The sequence below is a fragment of the Emys orbicularis genome, chromosome 23, assembly GCF_028017835.1.
Source record: "Emys orbicularis isolate rEmyOrb1 chromosome 23, rEmyOrb1.hap1, whole genome shotgun sequence".
In the NCBI taxonomy this organism is placed as follows: domain Eukaryota; kingdom Metazoa; phylum Chordata; order Testudines; family Emydidae; genus Emys; species Emys orbicularis.
This window is the reverse complement of record NC_088705.1, coordinates 3308085-3320727: the sequence shown is the minus strand read 5'-3', so window position 1 is coordinate 3320727 and position 12643 is coordinate 3308085. Positions and strand designations below refer to the sequence as shown.

General features: G+C 50.2%; 1 protein-coding gene across 1 annotated transcript; it reads right to left on the bottom strand.

The window, feature by feature from the left end:
• Nucleotides 1-682: 682 nt before the first annotated feature.
• Nucleotides 683-7488, bottom strand: TRAPPC3 (trafficking protein particle complex subunit 3). The gene is made up of 5 exons (XM_065421522.1): nucleotides 7402-7488; nucleotides 3458-3555; nucleotides 3073-3172; nucleotides 2066-2248; nucleotides 683-1482 (listed from the first exon to the last, which is right to left on the bottom strand). The coding sequence occupies exons 1-5, from the start codon at nucleotides 7441-7443 to the stop codon at nucleotides 1363-1365; spliced, it is 543 nt and encodes a 180-aa protein (XP_065277594.1). The 5' UTR covers nucleotides 7444-7488; the 3' UTR covers nucleotides 683-1362.
• Nucleotides 7489-12643: the final 5155 nt, after the last annotated feature.

Genomic DNA, 12643 nt, shown 5'->3' with positions numbered 1-12643 from the left:
GCATTATAATGCAATTTACTTGTCCCCCTATGAACCTTATCACATAACAGAGTCAGACCACCACCATAGCACAATATACCCAGACAAGACTGTTCCACGGGATCGGCTCCTAGCAGCATTGTTGTGGGAGAAAAACTGAAAATTCTTGCCTCCCAAAAGAAGGAAGCAGGTAATTTGAATCTCCTGAGATGCTGGTTATGCTCTTCATCTTTATACCATTTTCCTCTGAAGGAAGGCGCCCAGCCTCCTGTTAGGATACTACACTCTAAGGCAGCCTTCCCTATCTAATCCTTAAGATAATGAGGTTTTAATTTTATGTGTATTTAACTATTAAACTCAGAATTAGTTATGAGTAGTTTGCTTTGAGTAAGAAACTGAGATCAGTGCGTATCTCAGTGTATATTTTGGAGAACAATATTTAATAACAAATGTTTCAGACCAAATATTCATAGCAAGCTAACCAGGGCTATTTTTTTCAGCAGAGACTGGAAATGTTCATAGGATTAGTGCAAAAGTGAGAGCCTCGGTGTTCTAATATGGCAACTGAAATTCTGTTCTGCTAAATGAACTAAGAGCCTGATGCTGCTGACCCTCAAATACAGTCCCTGACAAACCAAAAGTTCGCTTTGCCACCAAACCCCTCTCACCCAAGAGCACCATTACCCCAAATGGAAGCAGATCATTTGCACTGAAAAGCCCCCAAGCTTTATTTTGGATAAAAAGGGCTTGTCTGAAGTGCTCTGCCATCACTTTTTCACTCCATGAGCCTATTGCAGAGTTTTAACTACAGACACTGTGTCCTCAGTAAGAAGAGGCACAATTGGAGAGAGTAGGACCGACTGTGTGCTCCATTAGGCGCTCCCATTCCTTTCACTTTATATGCTTCATTCTTTGCTGCTACATACATGCGTCACCCCCTCCATCTGCAAGCCTAGCATAGCCTTCACAAGCATCAGTGGGAGCAATGCATGTGTCTCAAGAAGAAAGCAGCTCCCGTGGTGGGTTCTCTTTTGGTTATGAAACTCAGTCCCATACTTGAACCGCCTGGAGATCTTTTAGCGTTTAAGGAGCAAACTTTGCCCACAGCTGAATATCCAGCTAAAAACTGAGTGTAGAAAGAGTCTCTGTGGGTCGTATGAAAAAGTTATCCACCCTATGAAAATCTTTAGAGTGAACCTGTGGGATAAGTAGAGTAACCCAGAGAGTTGTCTTATATGGAAAATGGAAATGTAACAACGTAAACAGTCAGTGAGTCTTTAGGAGTTGGAATTTAAAGGGGGCACTAAATCCCTACGAGTCCATGACGAGCTATAGGCCACAGCAGCTGGTCCCTCCAGGCCCTTGGGGAGATTGCGCTGTGGCTCACTCCTCTCCAGCCGGGAGATTGTCTTCAATCCGCCTAACAAACTTCATCCGTATTTCTGTGACGCCATCTCCTTTCAACGTATCCTGGACAAATTTCACGTCCACGGCCATCTGAACCTGGGGGACGGAGGAGAAGAAAAACCAAAAGGAAAGTTGCTATGAAGTTAAACTAACAGCTTCCCTGTTATCCGTCCACCCCTTAAGATAGCGCAGGACATAGGACAGGACACGTCATATGGGGTCCAAGAAAGGGCACTGATTACTGTATCAAAGATCACTGGCTTGTCCCCCTATGCCATAGGCATTCAGATACTATGGGGATGGGGCCATATCATTCCCTAGACAGACAAACCTCCCAACAAGAGCAGCGGTTGGGATTCCCTTCAGAACTCTGCATTGCTTCTAGAAGACAGAGTCCAGCTAACCCGTATCCCCAGGGCATCTACACACTCCCTCTATTCATCGAGGCAGACTTATAAACTTTACGCAGCACAGACCCTTCCCTTAGGACAATACCAACCAACTGGCTTCTCCAGTTCTACTTTGCTCTTGACATAGATTCACAGCAAGAGAAAACATGAAGACCACAAACTTGCACAAGGGGGTGGGTTGAAATGTCTGCAGAAGGTTCCAGGTTTTCATTTCCAGCCAAGACCTCCACAACTCCCCCACCCTTCCTGGGAGAGAAGTGAAGCCTCACCATTTCCAGGGCTCCTCGCAGCACCCCACACAAGAGGTTGGAGTAAATAAGAGATGAGTGGTTATCAGGCAGCTCCACAAAGTCCACCAGAGGGTTATTTTCCAAGATGAGGGAGAACTCATCGCCTGCTGGGCTCCAGTTGGTGATGCTCGGGGTGATGCCCAGATACATTTTAAATGCCACCTATTGAGTTTTATGGAGCAGAGACAAGCAAGTGACCCAAACAGTAATATTTCCCGTCAACGCTGTTCATCGAAGAATCTTAATGAGCTTCAAAATATTTACTAAGGAAATCAGACCCTTGGCTCCCATTGAAAGTTAAGAGGAGTCAGGGACCTAACTTCCTTAGGTTCTTTGGAAAATCCAACCCAAAGCTACACACCAGCCCTGTAAGTAATTTTATCCTCTTCTCACAGGTGGGGAAATTGAGGGGAGCAATATTCCCTCCCCAATGGGAAAAATCCAAGAACACTATTTGAATCAGATTTTGCCTAGTTTGGAGCAGTTTCCATTTCCTTGGGTTATTTTCTCCCCATATTCAGGAAACTCTAGTTTGGATACAAAATGACTTCAAAGTCTCTAGTTAAGCTCAGGAAGCAAGAAGCCACAAGATACATTTTAGAAGTCCTCAACTCGTGGTTTAAAGACGTCACTTGCTAGAGGATTCTCTGCACCTTGAAGTCTTTAAACCACAAGTTGAGGACTTCAATAGCTCAGACATAGGTCAGAGGTTTGTTACAGGAGTGTGTGGGTGAGATTCTGTGGCCTGCGTTGTGCAGGAGGTCAGACTAGAAGATCATAATGGTCCCTTCTGACCTTAAAGACTATGAGTCTATGAGAATACAATTTGTGCACCATTCATTATCTCACTCTTAATCAGAAGCTGTGCCCCTGGTAACCCACTGCATGGTTCTTCTTAACAGTCCCTGAACAGCCTGGATATGGTGCTGGGACATGCATGGGACCAGCACTGATAAAGGCATGCAAGGTTGTACTTGGAGGATTACCTTTGCAATTACATCTGCAGTTTCCCGGAAGTCATGGCATCTTCCTACATTGGACCGGGCCAGAAAATCTTCTATTAATCGAACTCCAATGTTGTAGCCCCTGTCAATGCACCAAACAGCAGCAAACTATAGAATCATAACAGCACCAGCTCAGCTCCAGGAAGATGTTCTAAATCTATGCAATAAAGCTGTGCTCTGAAACTAAGTATGTGAGGAGATACCAAAGGAGGGGAAAATATTTTGTTTAAATTCTGAAAAACCCACAAGTGAACTGTGTTCAGTCTGCCGGTTGGGTTGGGTGCAGAAAATAAGGAACAGCAGTTTAAACAGTTCTGCCTACTACAAACAACTCCCCCAAAGGACTCAAACTCCAACGTTAACTTACATTTTGTCAAGCTGTTTATTGACATCTTCGTCGTTCTCATAGTCCTTACACAGCTGAGTGACCAAAGCTCCATAGGTCAGAGTGAAGAGCTCCGAGCTCTAAACAGATTCAAAAGGAATTTATCATCAGCTGGGCAGAAAAATCCCTAGGCATTTTTGGGTTTTGTTCCCACCTTTACTTTAGTTGGCCTGGAGAGGGGGCCAGAAAGCTTCCAATTCAAAGGAATCAATTACTAAACCAACTCTGCAGAGGTCCCAGATTTCATATTTTAAGGAAACTTTAACCTCACAGTAAACTTTAGTATATTTTAAATTCTTTGGGGTGCTGCTCAAAGGTGACAAACTGACTGTCCCAGAGACAGAAATCTTCCATCTCCAGCATATGAACCACATGGGCAGAGGCAAAGCACATTCCCCTACACGCACCCAGTACACACTGCACTCCCCACTAATGTGTCCAGCCCTGAACTGAAGGAGCCATCTATAAGGCTGTTCAGTCTCCATTGTCATTCAATCCTTAGCCTCTCTGGTGGACTGCCAGTTAGTGTCTCTAGATCATAATCAGCACACACCATTAAGAACTGGAGTGAAACCTCCAAGTCGTTTCATACAGACCACCAAATAATCTCTATCATTGCAACAATTTACAACTACTAGCAATGTGAGCTAGATTTGGACTAGTGACTTAAAGAGGTGATAGTGTACATATCCCATAAAAGCCCTCAACCACTAATCCATATTTTACCTGTGTCGTTTGCACTGTATTTCTCAGATTCCACATGCAGTTCTCTTCATTAGAACATAACACACCCCGCATTCATAAACTGATTTTTTTTTTTTTTTTTTGGTCAGTCTGATAGTTACATCCCAGCCCCCAAAGGTGATTTGTCCACAGCACATAATTTAGCACAAAAGGCTATATCTGCTCATGAAGACCAGGACTGGAACAGCTGGGACTGTTTCAGGTCAGGACTGAAGTACACTGGTAGACCCTATGCAATGCATCTGCACTATGCCCAATTCTAATCAAGATCATTTTTCTTCCACAAGTGCCAGATTCATACAGAAGATGAATAAAAGAACAGACGCTCTCTCACAGCTGCTCCCACTATATTTCCTGAGCCTGAAGTGATTAAAACATGGTTAGTGTTTTCTCAGTAGCCATTAATCAGAACAGCGATTACCAATTCATTCTCTCCTAAGTGTCTGGGGAAAAAAAGCAAAGAATCTACACCAAAGTTAGTTTTTCACATTATCTGAAATAAATGTAATTACTCAAGGAGACGTGTTATTTTTAATATTTAAGACTTTTGATTTCATTTTTTTGCAGCTGTTAGAAATATCATGGAAAGTCTAGTCTCAAATTAAGTAGCCTATCACCTACCATGAGATGCATAGATGCAGAAGGTGAAATGAATGGCAAATACCAATACTACAGAATGAAAGCAGCAGGCAGGCAGAAAGGAAGGGAAAAGAGACAACATCAGAGTTAAGTGAGACACGCTGATCACACCACATTCTGAACAAGTTCACACACAGCCAAGTCTGAAACACAGGCAGGAATCACTCCCAAGCTGCAACATTCAATGAGTAGAACTTGGATTTGTTAGAAGCTATAGAGTATTCTGTCCTGTCATTAAGAGCGAATGTTAATTAACAGGGTCAACAATGGGAGAGAATACACATCTAGGCTCTCCTGTTGGGGTAAAGGAGAATCAGCGAAACCAGCAGGAAAGCCACTAGAATTACAGCTCCAGACCTCTGGCATTTATTCTTTGTTTAGCATTTACTATGCTAAATTCATCATTGAAAGTCAAAGAGTAAGTTTACATTACTCAAAAATGACACAACAGAACGCCCCTTCAGCTCAACTGGTATAGTCCGGAACCTGGGGGGGGAAATTAACCAACATGCCAAAAAGGTTAAATTATTGTAAAGGGACCAGGTCGTTTCAGTGAAGCCATGTGCCTGGCAGCTAGACAGACCAGTGGGTGAATAGATGGAGAAAATCCAGCTGTTACCAGTCCAAAGCGTTTAAATTAACTGCATCCTGTCATCAAGCTTTCAATCAATCAATCTGAAAGAAGTGTATAAAAGGAGCCCACAATTGAAAGGAAGAGGCTAGAAGATGCCATTTAGTAATGTTCAAATGTTACAGTCAACAATGCACCTATACAATTTAAAAATACCTAAAGTCACAGAGATGTGACCTGTAGATCAATGCTTGGTTTTAAGTAATCTGATAGACTCAAATTGCCTATCAACTTTACAGCAGATAGTCTTTTTGTATTTCATTCTCATTTATAGATGAAAGCACAGCAAACTAATCATTAACCTAAGTTTACTTGGCCTTTTGTACCATGTCAGTAGCAAAATACTATTGTGATAACAAGAGTGTTTGAATGCTAATTAAATAAATCCAGTGCCTTAAACACAAAAGCCGTCTCCACACAAGAATAATGGAGTCAGTGGCTGACAAAGGGGGTCTGCAATGGATGGAGCTCAATTACTGCTGAGTACAGACAAACCAAATTCAGCACCTGCACCCATTGCTGAAACCTGCAACAAATATTCATCCTAGTGTAGAAAAGGCTGAGGGAGAAAATAAAAGTAATGAATGAAGTTCTATTTAAGTCAACAGGCCACATGCACTTGTGACTTAATGGAGCCATTATATCAAGGATGAATGAGTTTGGCTCCATTTATCTTAGTGTTGAAATGTAAGCTCTATACCTTTGCTCCTCATATCTTTCACACTCCTAGGTTCATCTGGAGTGGTAACACGGAATAAGATTATAGACGGGTAAGACACAAAAGTGGCATAACCTTTTCGGAAAGGCAATGTGTGGTATGTACTGTGCAGTTCAAAGGCACATTTCTATAAACATAAACAAAGAGCCTTCCTGCTCTTAACCTAAGGAAGCCAGGATTTCGCAGCAGGGATTTGGAGCAATCAAATTTTTGAATTGCTCCGCTCCGGCTCCGGGCAAACCTACTGGTCCACGCTCCAGCTCCGGGCTCCGCTCCAAAGCCCTGTTTTGCAGCACTATTACACTCAGCATTACTTCAGCTCCTTACACCGTGGGTGTTGCTCACAGAATTAGGATAGCTATGGCTTAAGACTGATAACTCCCCGCATAAACATTAACACAAGCCCCTACTACAGAACCACCACCACTGTCAGACAATGCTAAGCTCCTAACACAGCAGCAGCCTCCAAGCACGGTGGGGTGCATGTTGGGGAGACACGGCAGGGATCCGGGGGGCAGGTATTTAAGGCATCACAGAGTTATGCGAGATACCCCCCACCTGGGGTGGAGTCGCTGTTCTGCGGTGCAGGGCTTGGAGCGGGCACAGGGGCACCCAGCGCGGCCGAGGCGCTAGTCAGCAAACGGCGCCCCAAACTGACCCCCGCGGTCCCCTCCCTGCAGGGCAGCCGGGGGAGGCAGCCAGTCCCTGCGCGGCGCAAGCTGCCCGTGCCCGGCAGGATGAGCCGGGTTCCTGCCAGCAGCTTGGCGGCGGGCACTGAGGCCCCTCCACCGCCACCGCGCTCACCCCACGTCGGAACGGCTGGGAACCCGCGGAAGGCGCAGCGGGCCCGGGCTCCCCACCACACCTCGCCCCGCCCCTTCCCCGGTCTCCAGGCACCGCCCGGACACACACACTCCGCCCCGGCTCCAGCCCCCCCGGTCCAGACGCGCGGTCTGGACACCCCCGTCCACACAACCCCCGGTCTGGCCGCCCCCCCTTCCAGCTCCAGACACCCCCCCGGTCCGGCCATGCCGCGCCCCCCCCCCAGCTCCAGACACCCCCCGGTCCGGCCATGCCGCGCCCCCCCAGCTCCAGGCACCCCCGGTCCGGACACCCCCCCCGACTCCAGCCCCCCCGGCCAAGCCCCAAACACCCCCGTCCCCATAGCTCTCCTCAGCCGCCGCCCCCAGTTACCATTTTCTTGCTCTCGGTGCCCCGACCGGCCTGGCGCGACATCCTGCCCGGCCCGGTGTGCGTCGGCCCGGACCCGCTCAGCCGACAGCCTCCCTCAGAGCCTAGGGGCAGGGCCTGGCGCGGGGCGTGACGGGAACTGGAGTCCCCTCGGCCCAGCGCCTCCTCCACCCCGGCGCGGCCGCTCCGCCCGGAGAACTACCGCCCCCACAATGCACCGCTCGCCGCCCTCGGGGCATGCTGGGAACGAGAGGTGAGAGGGAGGGAGACGTACCACTCCCAGCATGCCCTGGGAGAGCAGCGCGTGACTCAACTACAGTTCCCAGCATGCCCTGGGAGAACAGGGCCAGCAGAGACTACAGCTCCCAGCATGCCCTGGGCGGGCTCAGGTGGAAGGACTACAATCCCCAGCATGCCCAGCGACGGCGAGTCTGGCCTCTAGGTGGTACTTGGGCAGCAGGCTGCTGGAGGAGCAGCTGCATCCCCTGCCATGTGGCCTTGCGAGGTGGGGTGGTGCCTGGCCCAGGCGCTGGAGTGTCGGTTGCAGTGCCAGCCTGGCCAGTTTGGTGCCCTGGGCAGCGCCAGGGGCTGGGCGTGTCTGTCTTGCCGGGCTGGGGTCAGTGCCCCCTGCTAGGTGGGGCAGAACCATCTCCCTGGCACGGGAGTGGAGTGGGGCCTGCTGGCACGCCTGGCCATGACCCCCCTGGAGTGAGGGCACAGGGTCATCCGGCTCTTGGCTGGGATTACACTCCTTTGGGCAGGCCAGCTGGGGAACTCCCCAGGAGGAGGGTGCAGCTGCCACCTGCCTGGGTGAGGGGGGCCCCATTGTTCCATGTGAAACTCTGCAGGGTGTGTGTGTCGGGACCCACCCTGAACCCCGGTCCATGTGCCGCTAACTTAACATACAGACACAAAAACACTCACAGAGTGAACCAGCTCTGCGGCCTCTCAGGCACTCGTCTCACACAGTAGCTTTCCCCCGCCTGAATGCTACACTAGCAACGTGGGACAGTATGTTTATGTTCCTGCTGCTACCAGTGTCATTCCACAGTTACTATTGCAACTGGCTAGAGGCAATTCACAAAAAGAGGGCAGTTTGTTTGCAGTTAAATCTGAATTAACATGGATTGGAGTCCTCAAAGTGCAACAACTGTTTTATGTTACTTTATATGTTGTTCTCTAAGTATGTAATTGCTTCCTTGAGACATAGAGCAGTGCAAGTGAGCAAACCTAACTGAAGAGTCCCCGTGGTAGAATAGAGTGGGGAAGCGGTGGGAGGGGGGAGGATGGTAATTGGAGGAGAGGAGTGAGTGGGTTGGAGGAGCACAGCTATAGGGCGTAAAATCAGAGAGCTGGAGAAGTGAAGGAACAAGTCTAGGGAGAGCGCATTTGGAAGTGGGTTTGGAAACTGACAGGAAATATAAACTTTTCATTTTTGTAGCTGAGTATGTCCTTGTATGGTAGCAGGGCCGGCTCTGGCTTTTTTGCCGCCCTAGGCAAAAAAGCCTCCGGCCGCCCCCCCCCCCCCCCGCGGGGGGGGGGGGGGGGGCGGAGCCGGGGGTGGGGCGGCCGGAGCCCCGGGGCGAGGGTGGCGAGCCCCGGCGGGGGCTCCGCTCTCCCCCAGGCGGCCGGGGGCAGGGCGCCGGGGGGGAGGGCGCCGGAGGGGAGGGCGGCCGGAGCCCTGGGAGGAGGGCGGCGAGCCCCGGCGGGGGCTCCGCTCTCCCGCCGCGGGGGCAGGGCGCCGGGGGGGGAGGGCGGCGAGCCCCGGTGGGGGCTCCGCTCTCCCCCCGGCGGCCGGGGGGAGGGCGCCGGAGGGGAGGGCGGCCGGAGCCCTGGGAGGAGGGCGGCGAGCCCCGGCGGGGGCTCGGCTCTTTCCCCCCCCCCCCCGCGGCCAGAGCGCCGGGGGCAGGGCGGCGAGCCCCGGTGGGGGCGGGGCGGCGAGCCCCGGTGGGGGCTCGGCTCTCCCCCCAGCGGCCAGAGCGCCGGGGGCAGGGCGGCGAGAGGGTGGCGAGCCCCGGCTGGGGCTCGGCTCTCCCCCCGGCGGCCAGAGCGCAGGGCGGCGAGCCCCGGGAGGGGCTCGCCGCTCTCCCCCGGCAGCTGGGGGGAGGGCGCGGGGGGGAGGGCGGCCAGAGCGCCGGGGGGAGGGCGGCGAGCCCGGCTGTGGCCCCGCTCTCCCCGGCAGCCCGAGCGCCGCGCCGCCCCCCTCCAGGTGCCGCCCCAAGCACCAGCTTGGTTGCCTGGTGCCTGGAGCCGGCCCTGTATGGTAGAAGAGTCAGCTCAGGAAAGCTACAGGGGAGAGAAGTGAAAGTGACTTCACTGATTCACTTCAACCCAGACCTGCTTCCGGCTGCTAAACATGCAGGCTCACCAAACCTCTCTTCCAATGTCCTTCATTCCTGACCTGCAGCCCTCCTACAATTCCAATCCTAGGACCTTACACAACTCTGCCAATGCACCTTATTCCTGACCTGAAACTCCAATTACTGTTCCAGTCCTGGCTCTCCTTGAGCAGAGACTAGACACATCAGGCCAAGTTCTCTGTTGGATTTGCAGTGTGAACCTTTGACAATAGGCTAGGAACCCACAAACATTTGAACTTGCGACCCGAGCTTTGAATTTGAGTGTGATTTCTCAGAAACAAAAGGCTGGTTTATTCATCTATTTCCTGAAATTGCTTCATAGCCACTGAGTTCAGAAAATAGTATTAACGCCATCACATACCATAGCTAAATAACCACAGCTCATTGGCTGCAGGACGCCCTGAAGCAAAGCAGTCAGCTGCATCCAAGGAAGCCTATCACTAAGTATTTGATGGGTGATATATGCCATGTGTGTTATTTGGTAGGGTGACCAGATAGCAAATGTGAAAAAACAGGACGGGGGCAGGGGGTAATAGGCGCCTATATAAGAAAAAGTCCCAAAAAACGGAACTGTCCCTTTAAAAACGGGCCATCTGGTCACCCTAGTTATTTGGCCAACATTCGGTGCCCACATTCTCCATACTGCACATGTTAACAGAACATAACTGGCTCTTAGAGATAAGGACCTACAGTGCCTGTGTTAATACTGCACAATGGTGACAGTATCTAAGGGCCTTCCGTTTATGAGATAACACAGTATGCGTTATCTCATGGAGAAATGGTGCTTCAGCTAATGCCAGGGCTCTGGGGCACTCCTTGTTCTTTGCAGAGATTGTGTAATTTAGTTGAGTGTTTCACGCCTAGAAGTCTGATTCTGCAAAACAATAGTTTACCCCAAAATTAATCTGACCAGAAATGTTGCTGTCAGTTTGTATAACGATACCACTGCCGTCCCATTTTCTTTGGTGTAGTCGGTTGGAACAATAATCTGTCCAGCATCAGTTTTCTCTTAGCTTGAAGTCTAAAATGCAGGCTTCTACCTCTCTATCTACTAGAGCCGTGTTGTCTGAATCACTTCTACCTTCTTACCAAAGTCTGACATGTTCTTAGTGTAACATACTGGCAATGCACGTACGTACGTGTGTCTGTCTATCTCCTTCCAATTGCTGGTCCACTAGATGAGAGCAAGCTACTACTGCTGCCTGCAGATACTTACTGTTTTAGCTCATGCTGTAGATACTTGTGCTGCATTGCAGAAGGTGCCAGGTTCATACTGTGCTGATGACCCATGTGGAAGTGGGGGTGTCATTATTACATTACAAAGTAACATCAGGATATTAAATTAGGAGTTTTTTCTCCAGAACTATATAAAAAAAGACAATAACCAATAGCCTGAAGTTAGGTCAACAATGAAAGCAGATGAAGTGGGAGAAGCTCAAGTCACTGCCCAGGGTCCTTTTCCATCTTGGCTTATCTCTCCCCTTCTGTCCCAATCTACTTCACTGAGGCTTTTGGAAAGCTTGTTACCCAGATAACTGTTCCTGCCGATCCTTTTGTTGTAACGCCACACCACTTCCAGCAGCACCATGGGGCATGGAGTACTCACAGGTCCCATTCACAGAGGGCTGCCCCCACTACAGTGCCACAAAGAGTCTGGCCCTATCTCTGCCACAAGTACATTTTTCAAGCCACAGCTCTGCAGCACAGTAGACTTCTGATCCCCTTGCATATCTGGGCTAGCACTGACTTCAAGGAGCCTATTTGTGGAGTGAGGGCTTGTCCACCCTTGAAATGCACCACTGCAGTGTTTCAGCATAGACACTACCTCCGCTGCCAGGACTCAGGGGTTCTCCCATCGGCATAGGTAACCCACCCCCCCGAGTGACGGGAGCTAGGTTGATGGAAGAATTAACTATGTCATTCAGGAACGGGGATTTTTCACAGAGCTGGGTCAACCTAACTTTCTAGTGCAGACTAGGCCTAAGGGACCATTCAGTGTGAGTAAAGGGATCAGAATCTGGCCCTCTCATTGCAGCAAGTCAAGACTTTTATTGTAATCGCTCAGATTCTTGTTTGTCAAAGCACCTAGACTACAAAAGAGCCCACGGGCCACAGCCCTTGGCATCAGCAGTGTTTTAACACTTAAAGAAAAACAACCGTCTGGCCCCTGCTGAGGAAGGGTGGACAGGTGCCCAGCTGTTTGTTCTGACACCGCTGGAATAACAGGAAGTTCTGTTGTAACAATGATACCCAAGGCCCTGGGAGAGTGAAATGCTTTCTGTGCAGCTGGGGAGGACACGGGGGTCCTGAGAGAAGTCAGTTACTGGTTTTATCCCTACAGAGAGAGGGAGAACAGGACAGCGGATACTTGACTGCAGCATACACACAATGGTCTATCGGACACACACACCTCTCACAGGTTTCTCATGAGGTCATGATAACCACAAGGACAAAGCTTTTGTGGGGGCCATTGTGATGAGGGCCCTGAGAGGTGTGTGCCGTAGAAGTCTATTCATGGTTTTCCTGTGCTGCTTTGTACAGAGATCGCCCGGGCTCCTAGGTTCCACACTCGACTGTGTGACTTTGAGTAAGCCACCTCACTTCTAGTCCCCTCTCACCCCCCCGAAATGTGTTTAGTAACACACACTTGCCTACCACACAGAGACTGTGAGATGTTGCTGATTAATTTAACGAAGCATTTTGGGATCTTTGTCTGAAAGGCACTGAAAGCAAGCTAAGAACAGGTGTGCTCATTAATCTCCCTGCGACAGCTCCTCACACTCAGGGCTAGTCTGATGTTCCAAAGCCTTGGACCTCCTGCCCCGACACAGTAGCTCCTCTTCGTGGCCCTGGAAGATCTCGCCTTTCCTCACAGGCATCAGGTG

Excerpts from the sequence above, each read along its gene's own strand:
- TRAPPC3 (XM_065421522.1), bottom strand. The coding sequence starts at position 7,443 with ATGTCGCGCCAGGCCGGTCGGGGCACCGAGAGCAAGAAAATG. Across the intron at positions 3,173-3,457 it reads AATAAACAGCTTGACAAAAT|GGGCTACAACATTGGAGTTC; the intron begins GTAAGTTAACGT and ends GTGCATTGACAG. Across the intron at positions 1,483-2,065 it reads TGCGAGGAGCCCTGGAAATG|GTTCAGATGGCCGTGGACGT; the intron begins GTGAGGCTTCAC and ends TCCGTCCCCCAG.